This window comes from Heliangelus exortis, chromosome 16, assembly GCF_036169615.1.
Source record: "Heliangelus exortis chromosome 16, bHelExo1.hap1, whole genome shotgun sequence".
Classification (NCBI taxonomy): domain Eukaryota; kingdom Metazoa; phylum Chordata; class Aves; order Apodiformes; family Trochilidae; genus Heliangelus; species Heliangelus exortis.
The window spans coordinates 12,228,616-12,254,926 of record NC_092437.1 but is presented as its reverse complement, the minus strand read 5'-3'; the positions used below and the strand labels follow the sequence as shown (position 1 = coordinate 12,254,926).

Sequence of the window (26,311 nt, the reverse complement as noted above, 5' to 3'; positions counted from 1 at the left end):
CCCCTGGCCCAGGTTGCCCAGAGAAGCTGTGGCTGCCTCATCCCTGGAGAAGTGTCCAAGGTCAGATTGGATGGGGCTTGGAGCAACCTGGGCTGGTGGGAGGTGTCCCTCCCTGCCCCTCCCTGCCCATGGCAGGGGGTTGGAACTTGGTGATCTTTTAAGTGCCTTCCCAGTACAAACCATTCTATGATTCCCACCAGTATGGACATGGGTCGTGCCTGGGGTGGGAGTTGAAGGGCTTGGGCTTTGCAGTGAGGCATTTGGCACCAACAGGCTTGACAGGAAGCATTTTGCTTGCTCAGGTCTTTGTCCCTAACGTTGAGCATTAAGCAAAGGAGTAGATCAGTCACAGTTTTCACCCCCACCACCCCCTTCCTATTCTAAAGGCATTGGAAAACCCACAAAATGCTCCTGAAGTTTATTAGAAAGGAGGGCTTGTTCTTCCTGGCCATGTGGGAGAGGCTGTTCCTGGGTTTGGGCATGGTGAGGATGGACATGTTATCCCTCCAGGTCTGCCTGCAGGGAGTAGGAGGTGATGAAACTGCTGGGGTGGTGGGTAGGAACTGGGGCTGTGTTCTGCTTGGTGGGACACTGGGTAAATCCCCTGGCTTGTGAAAGGGGCCATATGCAATAGAAAATTGCAGTTCTTGGAGATTTCTGCCTAGCTCTTGGGGTTTCTTGTCTGGAGCATGAGCAACACTGAAGGTAACATCCCTGACTTTAGAGAAAAGAGCCAGGACTTGTTGCTGCCCAGCCTGGGGCTCCACTGCCCAACCCCAAGGTACAACCTTCAGCTTAGGACTGGTTGGAAGGGAGCTTGAGCTCTTCAATCTGTGCTTGTCTGGAGCCATTGGAACTACATCCATGCCTAGCTTCATTATCTGAATTTTCTGTGCTCTTTTCTGGTGCCTTGTGCTCATCAGTCTTTGATGTGTTGGGAGAGAGTGGGAAATGTTTTGAGGGCTGTGCTGAGCTGGTCCCAGGGGCAGATGGAAGCCAAGGGGGTGCACTGCAAACATGGGGGCTGCTGCAGGGGTTAGTGGAGAATTCAAAGCTGCTTTAGGGTAAGATAAATCCTCCTCTAAATCTTAACCCTTCATGGACTCTTACAAGCTCAGTCAGGTCGTGGTCACAGAACCTTCAACACCGAACCTGATGCTCCCTAACAAGCTGGGATTTATGCTGCTGCTTCTTCCCATAGAGGAACAGCACTCCTAAGATTAATCTGCCAGCATCTACTTGTCCAAATCTCCATAATCAGGCAAAACATGATTACAGAGCTGCATGTCATTAGTACACAATGGCTTTTAAATGACTGAGATTGAATTAAAACCCTAATGGCAGAGCATCCAAAGTAAATAAGAGACAATCAGATCCACTGGTGACTGACTCGCCTAGCACTCAGCTTGGATTAGGAGAGCCAGGAGCTTGGGGCTGCCCAGAAACAGTAGAAGCACAGTCATTAAATTGGATGTACTGGCTGGAGTTCAGCACTCTTATTACTGTCAAGCATGCAAGTGTTGGGGGGTGTGCAGCGAGTGTAGGCGAGGGCTTCCTGCCCTGCTCTTTGAGCTGGAAAAAGCTCAGACTCTTTGGACTTGCCATGGTGGGGGATGAGTTTTGTTCTTTGCTGTATTCTGCTTTTTCCTATCAGTTTCATCGAGCAGGTGTCAGTGCCTTGAAATTGTTTCCAGCAAACGTAAGTTCCAGCTTTCATTTTGGGTTGGGCGAAACAATCCTGTGACAAAGTGTTTTATTTTACTTCTGTCCTGTTCTGCCTTCCGTTCCGATAACATCAGCCCAGTGGCTTCCAAACAAAATTTCACTTTGGCTTCAATTTGCCTTTCTTACGGGTGCATTTTCCAGGTCCCTTAAACAAAGCTTCATAAATCAACATGGATGTTGTTGTGGACATGTTTTCCGTGCTCTGCTTTGGATGCCAGAAGAGCTCTGTCCCCAGGGACAGCCGTGGTGTGCTGGGAAAATTGCTCCTCCTGACAGTGGGAGAGGAGAGCAGAGGCTGCAGGATGCTTTGGGAGAGAGCAGCCTTGCAGGCTCATGGATTGCCAGCTCTGAGGGTGCTTAATGCCCTTTGAGCTTTGTTCGTGTTCCTTATTTTGCAGCTGTGGTTATGCATAGTGGTTGCATCCTTGCCAACAAATAAGATGGGACTTGAATATCTGTCGCTACCCTGGCCCCAGGGAGGTGATTGTGAACCTCTGGTTTGTGCCTGTGCTGTCAATGACATTTGAGGTGGGAAAAAACATTAGATAGGGAAGAAATCTAGTGTGGGGAATGAGCAAGTAAACAACAGAAGATGGGTATAGCTCAAGATTTGTCAGCTCCACTGAATTTGAAGAGTTTCTGGTGTTGCTATTCATTTACTTCCTCTGCCAGCCTTATTTCTATTACCCCTTGCAAGATCTGTATCTCTGAGCAAACTTTATTTGACTTAGAGGCTAATGGATTTTCATGTGTTTCAGAAATTTGCATTTTAATGGAATAAATCATACCCTTTCCCTCCAAAGCAGCAATAAGAAAATTAAAACCTCTGGAAAGCTTTCTTCAAGTACTCAAAAGTTTATGTGAAGTGTCCAAAGCAACCCCACTGTATTTTAGATGTGCCAGGCCCCTGAACATATTTGTCCTCTTGTCTCAGACTGGTCACTTCTTGACACAAAACCTCATCCCCTCCTGCAGTGAGATCTCCCTTATGGTTGTAACCGAGGCCTCCAAACTCCCTGAGTGTCTTTGAGCTCTCCTGGGCTGCAAAGTGCAGAGGTTGCAAAGGTCAAGATAAAAATGTAGATTGTTCCAGCACAGCCATATGAAGATGATAGCTGTGTCTCCTTTGAAAGGAAGCTGGGGGAAAATTGTATGCTGGTGCTCTCTGCTGGATAAACCCAAGAAGGTCTGTTTGTCACCAGCCCTGCCATGGCTGTGGGTTGGTGCTGGTACTGGACTCCTGGCTCTGAGGTCTCCTGCAGCTCTGCCTGTGCTGGGACACTGATGGTGTGGGTGGCCTTTGGCTTGAACTGGCCAGGGCTAGCTGAGAGCAAGAAGTGTGTTGGGATTCCTGATCTGACTCCTTCCCTCCTGCCTCCTTCCCTTGCAGTGTGCTACTTGCTGAAGAGCAACGTCAGCCCAGACCTCTGCAATGAAGATGGATTAACTGCACTGCATCAGGTGAGGGCTTGGGAGGAGGTCACAGCTCCCTGCTCTGCATGGTCCCATCTTCCTGCTGCCCTCTGGACAGAGTTGGGGTAAATGGAGAGAGAGATCCTCTATTGCATTTTTTTTTCTTGGTTAAAGCAATGAAACTTCACCATGTTGTCTTGATGATTCCATTTCCTGAAGAGCAAATGAAAATCTAAACCCCTTCTCTTGCTGTACCCCAGACTTTGTTTAGAGCTCAGGAGCTGGGACTGGGTTTCAGATGTGAATATTTCTCCCATCCTTTAATCTTTGTGGGGCTTAAAGCAGATAAAGTTAATTTTAGAGGCTTTGTCAAACCATGAGTTTTGAACTAGATAAATGATGCACAGGATGCTCAGAGAGCCAGACACTGCTCTCTGGAGGCTCAGGGGCCTCCAAAAGTCTGTATGAGGTGGCAGCAGGCACTGAAGCACAGACTTGCCATAGTGATGTGTACATCTGTGTCCCTCCTCGGAGCCCCTGCACTGATCCCATAAGGGTTTTTCTATTCTTCCTAAGGCCTCCATCCCCACCCCTCCTCACGAGTCCTGATTTTAAGTGTGAAAGCATCAGGAGAGGCAGTGTGTGGCCCCATGGGTCTGTGCCCAGCAGCTGCTGCCTCCCCCGCCCCAAACAACAGTGGTGTGGTTGTCACACGGCTCTGAGGGCGGAATGGGGACTTGTGGTCTTCTTGCCATCAGTCCCTGCTGTCAATGCTCCCATTGAGCTGGGATTTTGCATTCTTCTGCAAGCCTCTAGCAGGTCTCTTCAAAGCTGTTGTTTTTTTTAAGATGTTTGCTTAAAAAGGCAAACTGGCTTCCAGGAGAATAAAAGGTCCCCACCACCACCTCCCAAGAGATGTTATTCTGCACAAATGGAAATCTTGTCAGCCTCATAGTGCTACCTGTGAGGTGCAGGGAGAATCCCACCTTGCCCACTGCAGGGTCAGTTATTGTAAAGGTGCATTTGGGAACTGAGGTGGGAACTTTACATCCACTGAAATGAACTGAATCTCTGAACAGAAAGAAGCTCCTGAGTGTTGCCTGCTGGCAGTGAAGGCTGCAGTTACCCTGCTGTGATAACTTGGCTGGGTGACAAGCATGGCTTTAACCTCACTTCCAGAACAAACAGTAAACAGAAATAGAAATGCATATGAAGTCCTTATCACTCAGCTGCTAAAATGTGGTTGTGGGGTGTAATTCAGTCCCATTTCAAGCCCATACTGCAGCGCTGAGCAGAGTCCCCTGTGTGGGTCTGCAGTAATGTGTAAGACCACTAACAGGCTTCCTGAAAAAGAATTTTTATTTTAGTGCCTATATCATACATGTCAAGAAGCGAGCACAAGGTGGATCAAAGAGCAAATTCCACCTCCCTCAGAGGAAGGTGGCTGAGGCTGCCCCTGGCATGGAGGATGCTGAGTTTTTTCAGGAAATGAAAGGTGCCCTCTGAAGCACCTCATAATTCTGGGAATGCAGTTTGCATCTCCTCAGATAACTGTGGTAGGTAGCCTGAGCTTTTACTCTTTTACTCATCACATGCCAGTGTGGGGGATTTTCTTTAAGAAAAGGGAATGTCAGCTTGTCAGCTCATCCCTTGGTATGTGGTTATACTGGTTAGGGTGAATTTCTGTTGTGTTTGCTTTTGAATATGGAAGACCCAGTGGAACAGAAGCTGTGTTGCATATTTGCTATTGTTCTCTTACTGCTTCTGCCCCCAAACCAGAAGGCCCTGTAAAACACCAGTGACATTCAGTCCATCCGATGTCATCCTGCATGGTGCCTTTCTGACCTTCATGTTTAATTCAGCTTCATGTTTAATTCTGTTGGAGATGCTCATTGCCAAAGGCTGCAGGATAAAGCAGGTCTCTACACCCAGGTGCAGCTGAGCAGGTATGAGCCTTTATCTTCCCAAAGTTTGAAAAAAAAAAAACCTAATCTCTTTCCATCCCTCCCTCACCAGTGCTGCATAGACAACTATGAAGAGATAGTCAAGCTCCTCCTCAGCCATGGGGCCAATGTCAATGCAAAGGACAACGAGCTGTGGACTCCCTTGCATGCAGCAGCTACGTGTGGGCACATCAACCTGGTGAAGATCCTCATCCAACAGTAGGTGGCTCTTGGTGGCTGTCCCTGTCTGCAGCTCTGATTCAATCCACAGCTTCTGTGGATGGAAACCGAGACTACTTAGTACCTTGGGAGACTGCAGCAGTGGTGATTATTCCCTGCTTTCAGGCTATACTTGGGATTCCTTCCTGCGTGGGGGCAAAAGGGAGTGTAGGAGGAAGAACAGAAAGGCTGAGGAGGCACATTAAAACCCTAGGTGACTTGACTTGGTCTCTTGAAGCTTCCTGGAGACCAGGCTAAAATTTTCCACATTTTGCTTGTTCTCTGATGTGGACCTGTCTGGTTTTTTGCGGGTTGAACCACACTCGCTCAATGGGTAGAAATGGGAGGAACCAGCAGGAATCCACCCCCAAGCTTTTAAACATCACTTCTGGTCTTCCAGCCACAGCAGGGAATGTAGGAGGACAGCAGGATGTTTGTATAGCTTGTATAGTATTTGTTGACCCAAATACTTGGGTCAACTTTGTCACCTTTCTTACTGGCTCTCAATTAGTAACCAGTTGGCTTCTTGCAGTGTGTGTGTGCTCCAGTGGGGTGACACAGGGTGCTTGTGCTGCACCTTCCACTTGACTTTCCCAAGGTCATAAAGCTCAAGTCTTTCTTAGACTCACCTGCAAGGAGGAGGAAGGCAGGTGTGTTTTGAGCTGTTCCATGTGCAGCATTTAATGGGCATCTGGAGCAGAGTCTGGAGCCTCTCCTGCATTCCCTGGAGCGATGGTGTGGAGGGCAGAAGGTGCTTGGGGAGTGTGGATGTGCTGCCATGCACAGCAGTGCCTGCTGCCTTTCCCTTGGGCAGGGAGACTTCTCCCTGTGCTGTGGTCATCTGGGAGATTAGCACTGAAAAGCCCTTCTTCTTTGTCTCCTTCCTTCTCTGGAGGAAGTGGAGTACAGGATACAATTATCCTATGCAGGATGTTTACACTTGGATCTGGAGAAAATGGAGCAAACAAATGTGGAATGACTCTTAGTTGAATATAAGGGAGTGGCATGAAGATGGGTGACAAGGTGAGGAACAGGAGGTTCTGAGGCCCTACTTGTTGAAAGCTGCCCTGTACTGAGTAGTTGCCAGCAAATCTGGATTCTAGTAGCCTGATGTCATCATCCCATGCTTGGAAACATTTTTCTCCTGGGCTTCTGAGGAGTGGGATTGATTTTATTTGTTTGCTAGTCAAAGTTAACAGGAGATCTCACATATCAAATGACTGGTTAAACACTGCCACTGAAGGCAGTGTTATGGGTAGTGGAGCCCATGAGCCCATCAGAGGAATTAGGATACAAAAGATGTCCAGTTGCTTTTTTATTTGCTGATTAAACTGATTCTGCTACTTTGCAAATGTGAATCTCAGTGTAGTTTGCTCTGCACAGACAGAGGGGTGAAAAGTAAATAGAGGGACAGGAATCTTACTGCAAGTGGATACTGTCTGCTCTTCTTCCAAGGTTGCTAACTCCAAGGTAGATGACAGTTCAGCTGAGGACTATTTAATAGATGGCAAAAAATGGCATGGTACAGGAGGTGCTGTAAATTTTCTGTTTTGTGGGAATATGGGGACAGTGACCAATGCAGCTGGTAATTTTGCTTCCAAATAGTGACCTCCTGGAGTTGATACAGAGCTGACTTGGAGAAGTACTTTTTGACAATCAGGAAGAAAAATTCCCCAGTTGACAAGATATTTTTTAATTACTATTTTTTGCCAATGTGCCCTGGGCGAGATGGAAGGCTCCCTCCACCATTCAGCCTGTATCTTCCATTATTTTTCTGGTCCTTGAAACTTTTCATTGAAGGACTGCCATGCCCAAATAACAAGCACCTGGTAGCTGCTTGGCATTAACACCCAGAAATTCAGCAACTAAATGACTTTTGTCATTGAGACGCTGCCAGTCTGTCCAGTGCCAGGACCAGGAGAGGACAGAAGCTCAGTGGCTCACGTGCCCCTCAGCCCTTGAAGGAGGTGTAGGAAGCTGCTTTTCATCCACTTCTGGAATTTATCTCTCCTGACCATGGCTTTGCTCCAAAGCTTTCTGATCTCACACAACTCTTGGTGGCATTTGGGCAACAATTAAACACCAGTTAGATGTTGCTAGACATTTATCCCAGCATTTGGCCCTGCCCATGGTCCTTTCTGGTGTAACTCTGCTTTCCCCTTGCAGTGGGGCAGACTTGCTGGCAGTAAATGCAGATGGCAACATGCCCTATGACCTCTGTGAAGATGAACCAACTCTGGATGTCATTGAGACTTGCATGGCCTATCAAGGTAAGGAGTCTAAGTTCAGGTAAAATACAAAAATGGGTCAATGTAGTACTGAAAACTGCCTTGTTTCTCAGCTCTTGATTTGTCTCTGGAGAAAGGCAGAGGCAAATTATGCCTGGCACAATTTCTCAGAATCTGAGTCTGTCAAGTTTCTCTGATTCCTAAATAATGATGAGGGTGAAAGTCATCTGTCAGTCCCTTCAGCTGCATGGCCTCTGAGGAGGCTGTGAGGTCGTATCAGCCAGGAATGACTAAGTCTAATTTTACTCAACCAGTGGAGACAAAGACCATTTCTCTTCTCTCTGTAACTGGAATTTTAACAGGAATTACACAGGAGAGGATCAATGAGATGCGGGCAGCTCCAGAGCAGGTCATGATCTGTGACATTCATGACATACTTGCCACTGGACAGGACCTGAACAGGACTGATGCCCAAGGTGCTACACTGGTGAGTGAAACTGCTGCAGCTTCACTTCTGCCTTCCTTCAGCTGCAGGGTATGAAACCTGCCCTGCGGCAGGAGTTACACAAAATCAACACCTACAAGTCCCTGAGAGGAGTGAGGAAGCTATTTTGATCTTTTCTCCTGATTTAGTTTATTGTCAAGAAGGAAGAGGTGCTCCATCCATGCTGACATAACTTGGTGTCAGGTGATGGAGCTCTGTCAGATGTCCTGCTGAGCTCCTTGGTCTTGTCTGACAGTGGCTGCTACCAGCAGCTTCCAGAGGCTCAAGAAATCCTGTAATGAGAGCTTTTGCTGACCTCTGGGGAAGTGAGATTGAAAGACCTAAGAGTCATGTCTTGCTTTTTTCAAGTTTTGTTGTCTGACCTGACTCCCACAGAGGAGACGTGACAGTCCTCTGCATTTCATGGGAGCAGGATCTGGTGTTGGACATTCTGGAGACTTTCTGCCTCCTCTTCTTTCTGCTTTGCATAGTGTCTGGCTCCTAAGGAGTCGATGGAGAGCTGTGTTTAGTTATGGAGGGTGGCATTTGCCCCTGGGCAGAGGAGAGCACCAGGAGAAATGCAAGCTGGCAGCTGGCAGCTGATTTGACTGGACAGGAACCAAGAAGGTGGAACAATCCTCATCCTGCTCCCTTCTTTTTTTTTCACCCACAGATGTGTGTTTGAAACCCTCACTTAAAGCAGTTCCAAAAGTTCAGTAGTGCTGTCATATGCGTTGAGCCTTCCATACAACTTTGACCAGTTGATGCTTGGGTCCAGGCACAATTGGTGTACAGGACATTTTGTGTCATTTGTTTGATGGGCAGATCACAGCAGTGCATTCAGGTTTCCTATTCTAAATTGTCACCTGTAGCACATACCAGAAGTATAAAGGGAGGACATTCTCCATGCCAGATAAACTTGGATGACTGAAGCATTTATTGCAGCTCATTTTTTTTTTAATGTGTTTTCTCCTTTAACAAGGTTTATATTAAAAAATTTAAGCAGACCTCTCAGCTTTCAATTTTAAGTCACCTCCAGTGATTCCTTGTTAATTCATGTACCCTCTCTAGGTTATGACCCCATGCCATAAAATTTATGTAGAAATTAATTGAATTGCCAGAAAGCATCAGAACTTTTTTCCAGAGGAATGTTTAGCTTCATGTGATGGATTCCACGTGGAAATTGTTGACAAGAAGCTTTAATTCTGCTCTTCAGCACAGTTGCAATAGGAGGAGTTCCAGGAGGAGTTCCTGCCTTCTGAGCAGTGCTTAAGTCAATGTTTGGCTCAGAGGTGCAAGAGCAGACCCCAGTTATGAACATCTTCAGAGACACAGATAGTGTCATGGGGGTGTAAAGGAGATTATTATTGATGGCTCCAAAGTGATAGTTGCAGTTGGAAGCCAATCCCTGAAAAATCAGATAGTCTTAGCCAGAAGGAGCCAACAGTTTAAATACTTCTGCTTCTCAAATGATGAAAACAATTATAGTCTGAGTAGAAGTGCACTTGCATAAAGAGAGTCCTGAATAATGCAAGATGAAAATTTGATTGAAAAAAATCACAACCATGCATTCTTCTGGCATGAGGAACACTGTTCACAGTGGATGATATTCTCTGCTGCAGGCTTACATTCTGAGGGTGCTGTTTCCCTACAGATCAGGAACCACTTAAGAATCCTTGATTTAAAACATGAAAACACTGTTTCTTCTAACCCTAACCCTTTTTAACCTATTTTAAGAGCAGTTTCCTCTCCAAACAGAATTACATGCAATGAAATGAGTTTTAGTAACAGGAACAAGCTGCTTGTGACCTGATGGAAATGGATCTGTCAGAGGTGAAATGTGGTGCCTGTTCAGGTCTAGATTCAGACATTATCCAAAAATTCCACTAAAACTTGGTGTAAAAAAACCACTCATGGTCCTTGCAGGTGGTTCATGCTCTGTTCCTTGTCTCCTAGCTGCATATAGCTGCAGCCAATGGTTATCTGCATGCAGCTGAAGTCCTTCTTGACCAGGGGGCAAGCCTGGATGTTAAGGACTGGGATGGCTGGGAACCTCTTCATGCTGCTGCTTTCTGGGGACAGGTAATGATTTTGTTGTGGATGTCATGGATGAGAGTGACATTTCTTTCTGCTTGGGCAAATTATTAAGTCCTGTGCAAATGGAAGGAATCTGTACTAGGACTGGACAGTGTCAGATGAGGTCCTTGGGGCTCCAAAAAAGAACTTGTTGCTGAGAAATTTGGGGAGAGTGTGTCTGGGAAGTTGAGTGGCTGGAACAATGTTGAACATTGCGTATGTACCAGAATAATCTGAAACAGATTGAGCAGGCATGCCATTGCTTCTTATCTTATTCCAGCTTTTGAGCTTTGAGGAGGAAACCAATTGCTTAAAATACCTCTATCAGCTTGGCTTTCTTTGCTTTTATTTAGATGCAGATGGCTGAGTTGCTTGTGTCCCATGGGGCTAGTTTGAGTGCCAGGACATCTTTGGATGAGATGCCAATAGGTGAGTTTACTAAGCTTAAAAAAAAAAAAAATTCCCAAGGAAAGCTTTGCTTCCTAAGTATTCTGGGGTCTTCACATGGAGCTTTCAGAAGCATTAACTTTATTTTCCAGGTGTCTTTATAATCAAGGTTACAGTAAATTTAACTGTGACTGAAGTGCCTGCTTTGTTACTTCTGAAAACACTTCTTCCTGCTCATAAAAACAAGGGAGAAGAAATTTCTCAAGGACCAAGCCTTTCTCCTTTGTGTTTCCACTCATATTTTCCCTCTGTACCTCTGTTTGGGCTCTTCCACTGTAGCCTTGGACCTGAGTGGCTGTTGAGTGCAGCCCTAACTCTTGGGTGTCTCACTGGGCTTTGATGCCATGAAGTGTGCTGAGCTATAAGGGGATAGAGAGGAAAGAAAAAGCAAACATGAGTCCTGGAACAGACTAGAAGTAAAAATGCCAGAGTCCTAACAACTGACTGTGTGGTTTTTAACCTTGTGCCACATTTGCTTTTGGCAAAAGGTTTTCTGAGACTTAATTGAAAAATCTGTGCATCGTCGCTTTGAAGGTTGAAAGTTCTTGTCTTCTACCCTGATCTGCTTTGCTTTTGTCTAGATTCTTTTTCATTTTGAAGGCTGAAGTGAAAATGCTGTATTCAGGGGTGCTGCAGTTTGATAGTTACAGAAATTTCTTTTCTTCCCATCTTGAAACAGACAACAGGGGTCAGAAGCATAGATAAAACAGGAGTCAATTTCTCTCTCCCCTTTTCGTGGGTGAAGGCATAACATTCTGCAGAGATGAGGCAGAATCTAGCTGAATAGCTGGGTCATCACAAAATTGAGCCCCTGTAGCAGTCAGCAGCTTGTCTTCTGCCCCTCTTCAGGTGTCCAAATCATTCTGCCTCCCCTCATTTGTTTAGAGATTAATACTCCAAAGCATATATTCTGCTTAAATTTCTCTGCTTAAATTGTCTCTTCCTCCTAGTGTTTGTAGTTGTATACACAGGGGAGGCACAGTTAGTAACCTGGTGTTAGTGGTACCACAGGGAACCATCTGGTTAACGTCTTGGTTTGTGTGTGCCACAGATCTGTGTGAGGAGGAGGAGTTCAAGGTGTTACTTCTGGAGCTGAAACACAAACACGATGTGATCATGAAGTCTCAGATGAGGCATAAATCCTCCCTGAGTCGAAGGACCTCCAGCACTGGCAGCAGGGGGTAAGTTCCTGGTTCTCTGAAGGTCATCAGGGCAATAGCTTGGCCACCCAGATGTGGTTGCAGAGCACCTTGAGGCTGGCATGTGGAAAACGACCCTTCTGTCCTTTCTGAAGGAACTTTGAAAGGGAGAAGCTGAGTTTCTGATGCAGAGCAGTTCATTCACTAGCAAGAGCTGCTGTTTCTTAGGGATCAAGTGGCTTTGCACTGTTGTGGTTTAAGAACTGCTCAGAACAGAGGACCAAGTGGTGAGAATTTGCCCTGTTAAACACTGATGCTGGTGTCTGAGAATCAGGGCTTCAAATGGATTAACTTGAGCTTCTCAGCAATATGTCTGATGGCCATTTGCACAGGTCTTCAGAAGATGTTTAGCAGACACCAAAGCAGTCCTGCAGACCACAAAGCTTCCTCAACAGCCCATGGGCTCTGTCCCTCCACATTCACCCCACTGGTTGCAGCGTAGGCTCCTTAGATGAGCTGTAGGAGATGTAATGCAGATTTGCAGTACCACTTAAAAACTTTTTCAAATTCCTCCCACCTTTAATACCCACATGAGTGCCTTTGCTATGCGTGGGTGCCAGGAAGCTCAGTTCACTTTCCATTCTAGTGGGAGAGGCTGTCAGGTGTGAGGAGGAGGTGGGAAGAACTGCAGGGTAAGAGGAAATGTCGTGTCCTGCTCACAGCTTCGATGCCCCTTCTCCTTGTCCCACAGGAAGGTGGTGAGGAGGGCCAGCCTCTCAGACAGGACAAACCTCTACAGGAAAGAGTGTGAGAAAGAAGCCATGGTCTGGCAGCAGCTGGGGGCTGCAGAAGAAGGAAGAAACTCAGCTCTCATTGGAGAAATTGGGGAGACTCGGTCTGACCAGGAGAATACAGACCCCGTAAGGACCCTCTCCTGTATTCTGGGAGTCACCAAGGAGGGCTGGTGTAGCACAGGTTTGATAGCAATAGGTGCTCTGGGATGGAAAGTGGCTGAAAAATTCATAAGCTTCATCCAGCGGATGTAAGCAAAAGACCAGATTTGCATTTGGCATAATTGGGATTTCTCACTCAAGTGGAAAGACTGTTTTGGATTTACAGATGCAAAAGTAGTTCTGAGATAAGGCTCTAGTGAGCCAGGAAGTTCAGAAAAAAAATAGCAGATGCATTTCTCTTTACAGCTGTCAAGCTGGTAAAAAGTACACACAGAAATATTGTAATCTTGGTTTGCTGTTATTTGTTTTTAATTCAGTTGCTTCCATGTTGTATTAGTATGCTTATCTATCTTTTGTATTTATTTTATTTATTTATTCATTCATTTATTTATTTGTTTTAAGTGAGCCCTTCTGAGTTAACATTCCACGTTCCTGGCTGGGGCTTACAGCATCATAGGGTCCTTTTAGTGGGTGAGTTCAATGCTTGTGCTGCAGCACCTGTCTGCCAGAAGGGCTGAGCAAGCTTAGGAAGTTGTCACAGGGATGAACCATGCTATGGGGGACAGGGGAAGATGCTCTTTTTTCATGTCTTCTTGTTACAGAATTCAGTGCTGGAGAACTCTTCCCTCCTTCCGGACTTAGCAAACAAGAGCACCCAGTGTGACTCGGAAATCCCCCTCCAGAATGGACTCATGGCATCTGCCAGCACTTACCCATACACCTTTTCCAACGGGGACATTTGGAGCATGCACCCTGAGCCTGACAGTAATCCAGGCCACATGCTGCCCTACAACAACCCCGGGCTCCCTGACCCCCAGCAGTTCTGGGGTACCTACAAGGAGCACAACCACCAAACACTCTCCGAACTGAAGCGGCAGCGAGCTGCAGCCAAACTCCTCAACCACCCCTTCCTCAGCACCCACTTTGGCAGCAGCGTGGGAGGAGTTGCTGAGAATGAGGGTGAGGCCAAGTCACACCTTATCGCATCCAGGACTTCTCCTTACAGCTCCAATGGGACCTCAGTGTATTACACAGTGTCCAGTGGTGATCCACCCCTCTTGAAATTCAAAGCTCCCATGGAGGAAATGGAAGAGAAGGTGCATGGGTGCTGCAGAATTTCCTAGTCTCATCTCTTTCTCACCTCAGAGGGAACAAGACATGGGTGGGCTGGTTGGATCTATCGCAGGGGCCAGGTTGGTTGCATTCCAAAGGGAGAATCTGGTCATGGACATCCTTGACTGCAGCGGCCTCGTTCATCTGGAATTGTCCTTTACCCTGCCAATTACTTCCATTGCAGCTGAACGAGTAATGCAGGTGGAGCAAGGCTCTTGGGAGAGAAAGGGATGCACATCAGTGTGATGTAAAAAGAGTCACCCTAGTCTTGCTCCCTGGGGAAGAAGGTATGGTGCACTGCTTCCCCATCTTTGGGAAGTCATGAGATGCCTTGCAACGGAGAAAGGATCTGAATTAAAATCTGTGCGTCTGAGCCTCTTGGTGTAAGTCACCAAGCTTTTGGATGGTGACAGTTCACACCTGAATTTTCACTCGTGGGTGATGCATATATCCTGGAGAGGAGATCAACCCCCTCTTGAGATTTGCAAGAGTGAACAGAGCTGTTCTCCGTTCAGCTGGATCCAGCACTTACAGGGTCTGAGCAACAAGCAAGCGTAGGTGCTGCACTTGATGCAGGAGGTTTGCAAGGTGTTATCTCCTTGCAGTGACAGCTCATCCTCAAAAACTGCACTGGTTGGGTCCTGTTCTGCTCATGTAAACTCATCACTGCAGACTGCCATCAGGTTTGAAGCAGAACTTTTCCTGGAACGGGCTTCACTCAGTAGGCTTTAAAACTGATGTTGCAATAAGGGGCCCTGGCAATAGAATTTTTCCTGCAATAAAATACTGACAAAGGTCTATATTGGGATAAGTAATTTAAAAACCTTATTTGTACTATTTAGAGTCTTAATTTGTTAAAACTGAAGAGACTTTTGCTGATCTCACTTTCCTATTGATTCTGTTCGTTTACTCTGTACACTGAACACAGATACTACGGGCAGTGTGCTTTGCATTCCGATTTTTCTGGATTTCCAGAACCACAGGACTCAGGAGGGATGAGGAGGGAAGGCTTGCCAACACTAATCTAGAAACATCATCCAACTGTTTCTTAATCTCCCTAGACGTTATGACATGTGCATTAACCTGGAGTTTTTGGCTGACAAATCATGGCTTTGCTACTTGAACATTGCAGCAGGGCAAGAGATTTTGTGGGTGGGGGGAGCCTCTTTTTTTTCAGCTCCCATGCTGAAGTCATCAGCAGTGGTTAGGGGCTGTCAGAAGACTTAAATGCTTCTGTGGCTGTGCAGTTAATAGCAAAGTCTCTCTGTGGCAGGGCAGGGGGCACACCAGCACCAATGGTTTTGTGTGGTCCGTGGTGACTCTGAGAGGCTGAGAAATGGTGGAACCTGGGGGTTTGGCACTGGCTCTTCCAAGTTAAAGCTTTGTGTACCTGGAGGAGGTGAAAGTGGGAGACAGCTCTGAGGAACTGTACACAGCTGTGTTAAAAAGTTATAGCTACAGGAGTAACTCTCAACCCTCAGCCCTTTCTCTGCACCTGTAACTATTTGCCTGCATCAACCTGTGTCGTCTTGAGCAGTTGAAATTCCAAGCACTGAAAACATAAACCTGTTGGGTCTCTGTGAACCACCAGTGGATAAAATCCAGCTCATGTAGTTGGGCTTCAGCCACGCAACAGCAAATGCAGCTTCCACCCATCTTCCTTTCAGCTGGTGGCTTAGACAACATGACACTTGGCAAGTCCCCCTGTGGGAATCCTCACAGCCTTTTTTTCTATGATATAAAAAACTGACTTAGGCTGCCACTGACTGTTAAGTGCTACCCTCTGCTCCCCATCAAATCTAGCCCATCACTGGGGCTGTATATTTTATAGTACAGGGCACTGGGCTTCTCATTCTCAGCTCCTTGGGGTGTCAGAGGTGGCTGTGTCACCACCACAACCATGCTGTGCAGGGAACACTTTTGGACCCGTGAGGTTACTACCGGGCTGATGATTTACTCTCTTGACCTCTGAAGAAACAATTCTTTTCCATCACCAGTTTTAGGAACAAATTAGAAAACTATAGCAATTGATCTGACTTAAAAAAAACCTCAGTTTAGTTAAAGGCAGGGGGCCTTCTTCATATGTTCTGAAACATTCTGAGAAGTCGGGCCTCCTCCAATTTTGAAACACGTGCTAAATACAGGACTAGAAAATATTGTTTGTGCTTGACTTCATCTTAAGAGATCTTAAAAGTCATTCTCTAGTACAAAGAAGATGATTTGCTAACTGGACAGATGTACCACACCTGTGTGTGGTCAGCATTGGGTTTTCTGATTAGCTGGTGAAAATCATTCTGGGGTAACACAAATCATAAGAGCAAAGGGGGAGATGATCATTCAGAGCCTCTCTTCTCCCGTGGTAGTGAGGCTGTCTCTCCACATCCATCCTAATGAGAATGCTGGACTCAGCATTACAAATTTTGGTGCTGCTATCCTCCAGGCTGTGGAGCAAAATTTGGGCTCAGCTGATGCCTTCCCTCCCAGGGAAGGAGGAGTTGGGTCCTTTTCCTTCTCAGAGCACTTTAGTGCTATCGAGTGTGTTGGATCCTACCTAACTCCAAGCAAATAAAAAGGGTACCATTGAATGCAATAGGGCTAAGTAGTTTGAAGGTCGTTTTAATGAGGGTGGATGATGCATTAAAACTGTAGGAAGCCAATCCATTTCAGACAAACAGCTTTTAGTGTGTTGGTATTTCACTCTGTTTATACATACAGCTCCAGGAACTCACCACTCTAGCTGTGATCTTGAGCAAACCACCAAATTATTTACTATCAGGCAAAAGATATTACAGGCTCTGTGTTACAAAGCATCCCCCTAATTGGGCTTGATATGATAAAATGCCTGTAACATAACTCTTGTGGCTCTATCACTGTAAGCTCACCTGCTCACTGAAGTCCAGTGCTGCCTGACCAAATGTAATCAATTCTTATTTAGATGAGTCAGTAATCAATGAACCTGCCAGGGTATGTTTCACAGCCATGCCAAGTATTTATTTACCACTGGCTTGGGGCTGAAATTGCATCAAAATGGGGCTTGTGAAAGCTGTCGAAGAATGACCTAGAGCTGATTCCTGCTTATGGATTGGTGACATGCTGGATATAAATGTCACTGCCCTGCAGGGACAGTGCCAATGCAAATAAGACTCAGGGAAGGAGCTGGCAATTTCTGCTGCATGCAAAGCTGCTGGTTGTAGGCTTGGGATGAGCAGTTCCATAAATTGGATATTTAACCTGCTTCTGGTAAACACTTTTGTAGAGACAAACAGGCTTTGGGGGGTTAATAAACAGAGATACTCTTCCATGTGCATTGTAGGAGTGTACCTCTAGGAATAGGGCTTTTAATTGTACACTTTAACAATGTTACAACAACAGTGTTGGGGGGGGTTTATTATCCCTGTGTTTTAAAGGCCATCCCAGGGGAAAGCTCTGTGGTACACAGCAGAAGGCACTTGGCATGGATATTGGATATTAATTATCATTGGATATTAATATTGCTAAACACTGTAAAAACTAGGAACCATGTTGTGATGGGCATATCTAGCACTTGGCTTGTTAGAGGAAGATTTGGAGATTTTTATGCTATACTCAGTATTTTTAAGCTCGGTAAACATCTCAGTACACATTTAAGGTCAGATTAGAGTCCCACTTCTGTTGGCAGTAAGCCAAAGATGGTAGTTGTTCATACAGACTACACAAAGATTTGAGAATGTGGATATATTGATGGGTCTGTTGTAGACAGAGTGAGTGGCACATGAGAATAACCCTTCTGCTTGCAGAATCTTTCTGTGTGCTGAAATCATACTGTTTTTAGCAGACAGTAAGAGGGCAGCTTTACTTTCCGTGTTGAAAAACTTTTTTAGATGGAAAAAAAGGTGTCTCAAAATTGCATCTCAGCTTTATTGAGCTAAACCTAGAAGGTCTTGGTAATTAAAGCTGGATAAGGGCTTAAGTTTCATCTGTGACATCAGACTTGGATTTGTATATCGTTTACTAAGTGATGCAATTTTTTTTCCACATAGTCTCACTTCTGTGGTGCTCGGAATCTTAAAACCCTCCCAATTTTGGGAAGAACTGACTCAAACTATTGTGATTCAGTACCATCTTATCATGTGCATGAGGAACTCCTGGTAGAGAAGGAGAGCATGGAAGGGCAATAGCAATAGTAAAACAGGAGAATACTCAGTGGAGGCAGTGAATTCTCTCGTTTATTGAGCAGGGTTTTATTTCATGGGGTTGAAAACACCTAGAAGCTCCCAAATGGCATTACAATTTCTCTCTTTTCCTTTAACCTGTTTACCCAAATCTCTGCTGCAACTAAATCAACAATAGCACAAAATAATATCAAGAAAGCAATAGCACTGGTCTCCAGTGAGCCACAGACAAACTGTTGTCCATCTGTTGAAAGGTGTTCTCCCCACGTATAGATATTTCTGTGCCTTATCATACTTGCTAAAGGTAAGTTGCTAACTAGTCCCTGGCAGGTTTGTGGTCACTGTACAGTGCTGTTCTTTAACTTGGAGACTTATTTTGCAGGGGGATAACAGTTCAGAGCATACTAGATTTTGAACTTCTTATTTGCTTTCAGTTTCTCTCATGATCACTGCTTTTCTCTTCCTAAATACACTGAAAAGAAATGCACAGGGTCTTCCTTCTAATTTAACAAATCACCTTTACCTGCTTTGTTATAGCAGAGTCTGGAACATGCTTGTAGCTGGAAGGGCTCTTACTGCAGAGCACAGCCAATATTTACATTTTTATGGTGTTTTGCCTGTGGCTGTAGAATAGAATTTGTTGACACTGGTTGATGTTCAGCTTTATCCTGCTGTTTTCATGTTGGCCAAACTGGTAATGGACTTCTCAGTTCCATCCCACCCTTACGAGTACCACTGGGTTCTTCAGGCAACATCTGCTGTGGCACAACTACGACCTGGAATATTTTGCTCTGTTTCAGACTGTGGAAGCTGTAGGAGCAGAGATTCTGCTCAAGATACCTGGTCCCAAACCTACACCAATGCAATTTTCTCCACCTGCAGCTGGAGGGGAGATACGGGTTTTCACACAGTGCAGATCCAGCCTTAGTATTGTCACCTCTATGTCTTCAGCCTATAGATTGCAGGGTAAGGATGGGCTCCAGTGGTGTCAGAAACCCCGGTACAGCTCGGTGTGACTGCTGCATGTACAGGTTATTAACAAACAGTGACAAGCCTTCTGCAATAACTTGTAACTCCATCGATCAGTAGTAAACAATGTACAAATAAAACTTGATGAGATGTATTTTATGTGAAAAAAAATAATGTAAGAACTGTATATTGTATTAGCAGCTTTGTGTATAAAATGGCATTTTGGCAATCAGAGTCTAATATATTTAATTTTTTTTTTTAAAAAAGGATATTTGATATTGTATGGAATTGACCTTATTGCTATTGTAAGTATGAAAAGATGGTTTCTTAACATGTTGAAGCAATGCATAAAATCTTAAATTGTATGTAAAACTCATGCCAAAAGGGTATGTCTGACAGTATTAGCACCTGACTCAGTGTCTTTAATAGATATTGAATTTTTTAATTTAAAAACTATATTAAATTTCTTTTAATAATACACAAAATTGACCCTGAGTTTTATTTAGTTAGCTTACATTTTGGGATTCTGCCTATCCCACAGCTGTAATTACCACCAAGAATTGCTTAGAGCAGTAGGTCTAGGGAGTGGGTTGGTAGAACTTGGTATTTTTCTGCTGTTATTTTTTCTGCTGTTATTTTTTCTTCTGGTGGCACTAATTCCTTTTGGGGACGAGCAGGAGAGCCAGAATTGTACCAACCTTCCCCGGGGTGTTCGAGGGGTTAGGGCAGCTGTTGGTTTGCGTGCTCCATGAAGAGTCTGGTCCTTCTCAGGGAGGTTTGGTTTGGAGGAAGGTGGAAGCACCCTCACCCCCTGGCCCTGCCTGCGGGGAGGGCGACACAGGGCGGGTGACAGCAAGGAAAGGTGCGGAGGCCACGCAGCGCCACATGGCAGCCTCAGACCTGCAGCCCCCGGGGCCGGGCATGAACGGGGCCGTACGATTCCTCTGCCCCAAGGCAGGAGAAGCCTCTCCCGGCTCCTTTCACTCGCTCTCCCGGTTCCCCGTCCCCCCCCTTGGCCCTCCCCGGCGGGGCTGACTCTGCCGCCTCGGCCAACCACGGCTGCGGGGCGGGGCGCGGCTCCCCCACTGGCGGCGGCGGCGCGGTTCTGTTTGGATTCAAAAGCGCTATAAAGGCTCTGCCGAGCCGGTTCAGCGCTGGGTCCCGCTATGGCCAACCCATCGCAGTGCCTGGAGGAGGGCGCCGGGCGTTGGCCGCCGCGGCCGCCCGGTCCGTACAGCGAGGCGCAGCGGCTGGCGCTGGAGGAGCTGGTGGCGGGCGGCCCCGAGGCGCTGCGGGCCTTCCTGCGGCGGGAGCAGCTGCCGCCCTTCCTCTCGGAGCCCGAGGTGAAGGCCATCGCGCGGGGCGCTCTGCCGCCCGCCCCGGAGCCGGCGGGAGAGCCCTCGGCCGGCGCCTCGTCCCTCGACGCCTCCTCGCTCACCTACTTCCCCGAGCGCTCGGACCTGGAGCCGCCGGCGCTGGAGCTGGGCTGGCCGGGCTTCGGGAGCGGAGCGTTCCGCGGGCTGACGCGGGTGGAGGCACACTTCCAGCCGGGCTGCGGGGAGAGCCTCTACGGCTGCAAGGAGGCGGTGCGGCGGCAGATCCGCTCCGCCCGACAGGTGAGCGAGTGCCCGATGGGCCTGGGGGTGGTTGTGCCGCGGGCCCTTCCCAGCGGGTCAGTGAAGCGGAGTAAAACTCAGCGAGGGGATGGATGAGCATCGCCGTGATGTGACACTAAGCAAGGCCAAGTGGCTTTAAAATCCCTTTCGAGCAGGCAAAGCCTCGACAGGAGGACGAGCTCGTGCTCCAGAGGTGGTGGGACAGGAATTCCCCATCCCCCTGTGCCGCCTCCAGCCCCTCTCTCTCCAAACCACCCTCTGGTTCCGAAGTGACTTTGCTCTGAGTCCAAGCGCTGGTGTTCCTGCTGTAGCTTCCTTGCTGGTGTGCTCTGTAACCCAGACCCACTCACATAAACCTCCTACTGTTCTTTAATTGATATGACTAAAAAGGCCTCCTTTATTAAAGAAGCTACAGAGATTATATCCCCCTGATTATATCCTCCTTCGTCTTTCTCCTCACTGATCCACCCCTGTGTAATGTGCAGATCTGCTCCTGGCAGGAATTCCCTCCTACAGGAGTGGATGGTTTTGGTGTGAAGCAGAGCATGGCTACACTCATGTGGTGTAGCAACTTCTAACTGTTCTGTGACTCGTTGTCTTACCTGAGTTTACTGCCTCTAACTCAGGAGGGAACCACCCTTCCATTCATTGGCTCAGCTACAATTTAAATGTAGAGCTTCCTCCCGAGGTGGCCAAGTGAAGCAACCTCTGGCTCTGTAACTGTTCCCACATTGAGCACTGAATCAGCACCTGAGCTCAGGGAAGCTTAGGGTGTGTGTGAGGATGCCCTGAACAACGGGCTTCCTGCCAGAAACGGTCACAGAAGAAGCTCTGTTCTCAAAGGATCTCTGTCACGAAGATGAGACCAGCCTGGAGGCTTGAGTAAGCTCTGTGAATGCATCTTTTTCTCAAAAAAGTGGACTTGTTTATAATGTACCTGCTTGTAGCATCCTGCCCAACACTTTCCTTAGCACCAAGCCAAGAGCCAGGCCAGCTGTTCCTGCCACGTGTTTGTCTGGCATGGGGAGAGTTTTTGTGGCCACAGAGAGGAGAGAAATTTTGACCCTCTATGACTCGGTGAATATCAGATACTGTGTGATTTTGTGCAGTCATGTCTGAGTTCTTTGAATTAACGTGAGGAACAGGAGAACTTCAGATGCTGTAGTTTCTTCCCAGCTTGCTCTAGCGACTAAAGAGGAGACTGTTGCTATCTTGCCACCCCTATTCTGAATGGATGAATGTAGGGAAGTAGGGTTTTCTCTCTAAACATAACTGTTCTTTTGCTCATTTTGAATAAAAGTATATTTCTTTTTCAGCTGCTAATTCTGAGATTAGAACTCAAATGTACTGCTAACTGAACAGTCATTTGAAAGCACCAGTGTTTCCAAGTGGTTTAGTGTGAATTGCTGTGTTTTCAGGGATTATTTTTTTTTACTCTTTTGGTCTTGCCAACAGCATCTTATTTTTCTTATCTTCATTTGACACTTAGACAAGTGATAGAGTGGAAAAAAACACAAGACACGTAGGAAGCATAAGCACAATCTAACTTTATCTAGAAATACCAATCTGCCTGTGTGTTTTACAGGTAAGAGCTCAGACATCTGGAGCCAGTCCCTTAGGGAGCAGGGCAGAGGTGTGAATGCCAAGCTTAGCCTGTTCTTGTGGGAAATGTTTGCTTGGAGTAGAGGCAATGCCACACACAGTGCAGAGGTGTTGCATGCAGATACACCCCAGGGCATGCTGCAGAAACGTGTGGATGATTTATCTGTTAGATGAAGGCAGGTGCCAGGTATCTGCAGCAGTTGTATAATCTGGAAGAATAGAAAGAGCAAAGTCACAAAGCTAAATTCTTTGTGCCTTTGTATCCTCATGGAGCTGTGTGTTCCTGCTTTTGTGGGGTGAGAATTCTAGCACTGGAATAGATTAGCTGGAAGTGATTTCTCATTGATGGAAAACTGTTGTCTTTGGCTCACTGAAAGAAAATCTCATATTTGACCTTGCCTTCTGTAAAGAACTGTTGAGTTGAGTTGAGTGAGTGGAAGGATTTCTTGTGAAGGTATGAAAAGTCAGAATACATCTGGTAAGTCTGGAAATAATGGGAAACATTGTCACAGAACTAGAATATGTCTTGGTAATTTATATAGGGACAGAACAGGAGTGAAGAGGGCTTGTCTGGATTCCCGAATCTGCTGTGATAACTTCCCCAATGTTACCAAAAGAACAGATTAAGGGAGATAAAGTAGGAAAGCAGGCTGTGAAAGTATAAAAAAAGCAGCAGCAGATGGGAGGAAGAAACCCCAGGGCAATTCTTTGCACTTCAAGACACAGCAAATTTACAGAAATATTGTGGGAATACAGAAATCTTCCATAATTTGTCAGGAGCTGCACAGCAGGACAAAGAACTTTGTGTCTGGCCTTGGTGACAGCAGCAGCAGAAGATGGCTGGGGGAGGCAGAGATCTGGCCTTGTGTAAAATTAAGGTCTTGAACAAGTGTTGTCACTTTTCTTGCAGGTGATTGCCCTTGTGATGGATTCCTTCACAGATATAGATATCTTTGGTGACCTCCAGGATGCCTACAGCAACCGCAAAGTCCCTGTCTATATCCTTCTTGACCAGGATTTTCTACCCCATTTCTTGGAAATGTGCAAGAATTTGGGAGTTTGTCCTGAGCAGGAAAGTGTAAGTATTAACATGGGTGAGTGTGGGCTTTGTTTTTATTTTTGTGGTATGGTTTATTGTTATTGATGTCAAAGATACCCTTCTATAAAAACGTGAAGCTTCCTTGAAAGGCTAAACCCTCTCTCCTAGATAACTGATATACAAAGGTATTTTCTGAAATACTTCTCAAGGCTCAATATCACAAGCCTTAATATCACAAGCCTTTGGTACAGTCTCTTACCCAGCATGTGAAACTGCCCACAAACTCATAAAAAATCATTTAGAAAATGCACATCTACTCCTACCCTACACTCCCTCTATGTATGATCTACAGTGTTGGATGGAGTGTGCTCTGTGTTCCCTGCCCTGAAGAAGAGCCATTTTCAAGCATTTGATTTTGCAAGACCTAAGTAGCTTTATTCTTTGGCTCAAGAAACTGCTTGCTAAGGAAAATAGAAACACGGGAAGCCCAAGGGTGGTATAGCTTTGGTAACATCTCATTTCTTCACTCAGGCCTAGTTGCTTTATTTTAAAAGGGTTTGTGACCCAGATGGTTTACTTAATTCCTCTGAATATAAGTGGACACAACTGTGTTATGGGTTGGCTTATGTACACCCCAGTGAGCATTTCTCTGGATGAGGAAACACTCCTAGCTTTGTGGGCAGTAATTAATAAGAACTGGCTGTTCTCTCCCAAGCTCACAAATTTAGCACTGAGTAAGTAAAAACATTCACATGCAGACAATGTAAGGAAGTTAATTTCACTCTTTGTCTTTTATGGTGTTTCTACTGCTTTTAGATCAAATTGTGAATCAGAACCTTTTGGAAATTAACTGAAGTCTGCTGTAACTTCTTTCTCTTCTTTTCTGAAACAGCTCATGAGAGTTCGAACTCTCACAGGGAACACGTACTACATGAGGTCAGGTGCCAAAATCATTGGGAAAGTCCATGAGAAGTTCATGTTAATTGATGGCATCAGAGTGACAACGGGCTCCTACAGGCAAGTATTGGGGTCTGCTGGTGCCTGATGCAGCTACAGAAAGGGAGAATTTCTGCAAGAAGAATGTATTAACTTTGCTGTTTGCTTTGGATTTATGAATGTCAATAGCAAGGGGACCAGCTTGAGTCTAAGTGGGACTAACACGAAACTGGAAGCATCTTTGGAAAGCTGATTTACACAATTTGCAGCTAGTAAAGCACTTGACCATAGCTAGAGTTCTTTGTGAAAAAGACAGTGAATTGTCTATTGACTTTATACTTTCCATACACACAGGACTTGTAAGATTAAGTTTTGCTATCTCTATCTGTGTTGAAATACTCTGGAGATAACTGTGAATCTTGTTTTGTTTTCAATAGTTTCACCTGGTCTGATGGGAAGCTGAACAGCAGTAACTTGCTGCTCTTGTCAGGTCAAGTGGTTGAACACTTTGACCTTGAGTTCAGGATTCTTTATGCCCAGTCCATGCCCATCAGCCCTAAATGTCTGTCCAGCTGCAGGAACAGTGGGATATTTGATCACCTGGCAAACACAACAGAGTCCCCCAAAGAATATACTGTGGAAGGCAACTTGAGAGCAGAATTTGCCAGGCTGGCTAGCACTCCAAAGAAGCTGCTGAAAGAACTAGATCTGCCTGAAGATATTCCTGGAGGCAAACCTTGCAACTTGGGGGATTCTTGCCTCTGTGAAGAGGAGTGGCTCAGTGATCAAGAGGCCATAGTGGAACAGAAAAGTGTGTCAACTCAAACTGGCCCTTGGGAAGAGCAGCCTGTAGTGACCAAGAGGAACACTGCCACACAGACCAGTGTTGCAACAGCAGAACTGGGCACTCAGGCTTCTGTCAGTGCCAAAGAGATGGGCACTCAGACTTCCATTTTGCTGAAGACTGCAGTGACGCAGACGAAGGAAGATGAGCACACAGAAACACCCCTCCTTCACAGAAAGCTGTTAAAAGAAGGACCTGCTCTGTTTGGAACAGCTGTATCAAGGTCCAGTCTGCGATCACTGTCTTCATCATCATCCCAGTGCTCTCTTACCAGCTCTGCTGGCTCACTCTCTTCTCTCCGATCCTTTGAATATTCTACCAGTCACAGGGCAGAATATTTTCAAAAACTGCATAAAGAGAGGCAATTCCACTACTCCACTATCAGGTCAAAGCTTAGCCACATGGTGGATATCCTGTCCCGGAGGGGACGTGTACCTGAACTGCCCCGGAGGGCACATGTGCCTGAAAACCACTTGGCCCAGTACCCTGGGAGATGCCACCTGAAACAGAAGAGGGACATCAGCACCAGCCTGCGCAGCCTCCGGGATGTCTCACTCTTTTCTCTCAATAAATGATCACTGCACTGAGTGCAGGGCACAAAAGCTCAAGTCTCAAATTGCAGTCACTTTGTGCCTGCTAATTCTTCCACTTCCTTCCAGCACTTTCACTTTTTTAACACGTGGACATCACTGTACATGTATATCATATGTGTACATCTTATTACCTACAAGGGTTGGACCGGATGATCCTTGAGGTCCCTTCCATCATTCTATGATCACTCTCTGGCACATGGTTTTTATTGCTTAAATTGCATGGTATAAAAAGAGGGGGTTATTTATACTGTAACTACTTGCATGTATTACTGGTGAAGGTTCATCCAGATGCTTAAGCTGAAAAGTAAGCCTACTACTGCTTGCTAGGGTTGCTAATGTTCTGGCTTTAATTTATCTAAATTTGGAAAAATCTGAGTCAGAGTGAACTTGCTCAGAGCAGCTTTGGAGATTGAGTTTACATCAAGGTATAATAATAATTAAAAAAAATTTAATGTTGCTTTTTATTTCTACCTTACCTTTGACATGAGGAGAAACAACTTTTTATAAAGAGCCATGAAGCTAATTTTATTTTAAGTCTGACTTCAGGGATATATTCATTACTTTCCCAGTGAAGCTGTGAAGCATCTATTGGAGCAGTTGCAGGGTCTTATCTTAACCTGTCTCCTTTTCCCCTTGTTTAAGCCTTCTGAAATGGACTGAGATAACTAGCTTTTTGGTTATGCCTCTCATGCCTTTGTGTATGTGTGTGTGTATATATATGTGTTTGGAACTAAAAGCTGGATATATTGCACCTGGAAGGTTATTAGTGGGAATGTTTTGCTGAATTGTTGGGTTTTGTGCTTGTGAGAGGGAGATGAGGT

The 26,311-nt window shown here is 45.9% G+C and overlaps 2 protein-coding genes across 2 annotated transcripts in view; both read left to right on the top strand.

Annotated features, from left to right (window-relative positions):
- Positions 1 to 19,345, top strand: part of PPP1R16B (protein phosphatase 1 regulatory subunit 16B) — a 63,949-nt gene extending 44,604 nt beyond the window's left edge. The window contains exons 3-11 of the mRNA XM_071760002.1: positions 3,116 to 3,186; positions 5,155 to 5,300; positions 7,467 to 7,570; positions 7,891 to 8,015; positions 9,969 to 10,094; positions 10,442 to 10,517; positions 11,587 to 11,716; positions 12,426 to 12,594; positions 13,230 to 19,345. Coding sequence (XP_071616103.1) covers positions 3,116 to 3,186; positions 5,155 to 5,300; positions 7,467 to 7,570; positions 7,891 to 8,015; positions 9,969 to 10,094; positions 10,442 to 10,517; positions 11,587 to 11,716; positions 12,426 to 12,594; positions 13,230 to 13,751 — 1,469 coding nt within the window. The 3' untranslated portion in view covers positions 13,752 to 19,345. The remainder of the gene's footprint in view (positions 1 to 3,115; positions 3,187 to 5,154; positions 5,301 to 7,466; positions 7,571 to 7,890; positions 8,016 to 9,968; positions 10,095 to 10,441; positions 10,518 to 11,586; positions 11,717 to 12,425; positions 12,595 to 13,229) is intronic.
- A 623-nt stretch (positions 19,346 to 19,968) lies between these two features.
- On the top strand, positions 19,969 to 26,198 carry LOC139803596 (protein FAM83D-B-like). Its single transcript, XM_071759897.1, has 4 exons — positions 19,969 to 20,476; positions 22,989 to 23,156; positions 24,010 to 24,134; positions 24,491 to 26,198. The coding sequence occupies exons 1-4, from the start codon at positions 20,027 to 20,029 to the stop codon at positions 25,470 to 25,472; spliced, it is 1,725 nt and encodes a 574-aa protein (XP_071615998.1). The 5' UTR covers positions 19,969 to 20,026; the 3' UTR covers positions 25,473 to 26,198.
- The last annotated feature ends 113 nt before the right edge of the window (positions 26,199 to 26,311 follow it).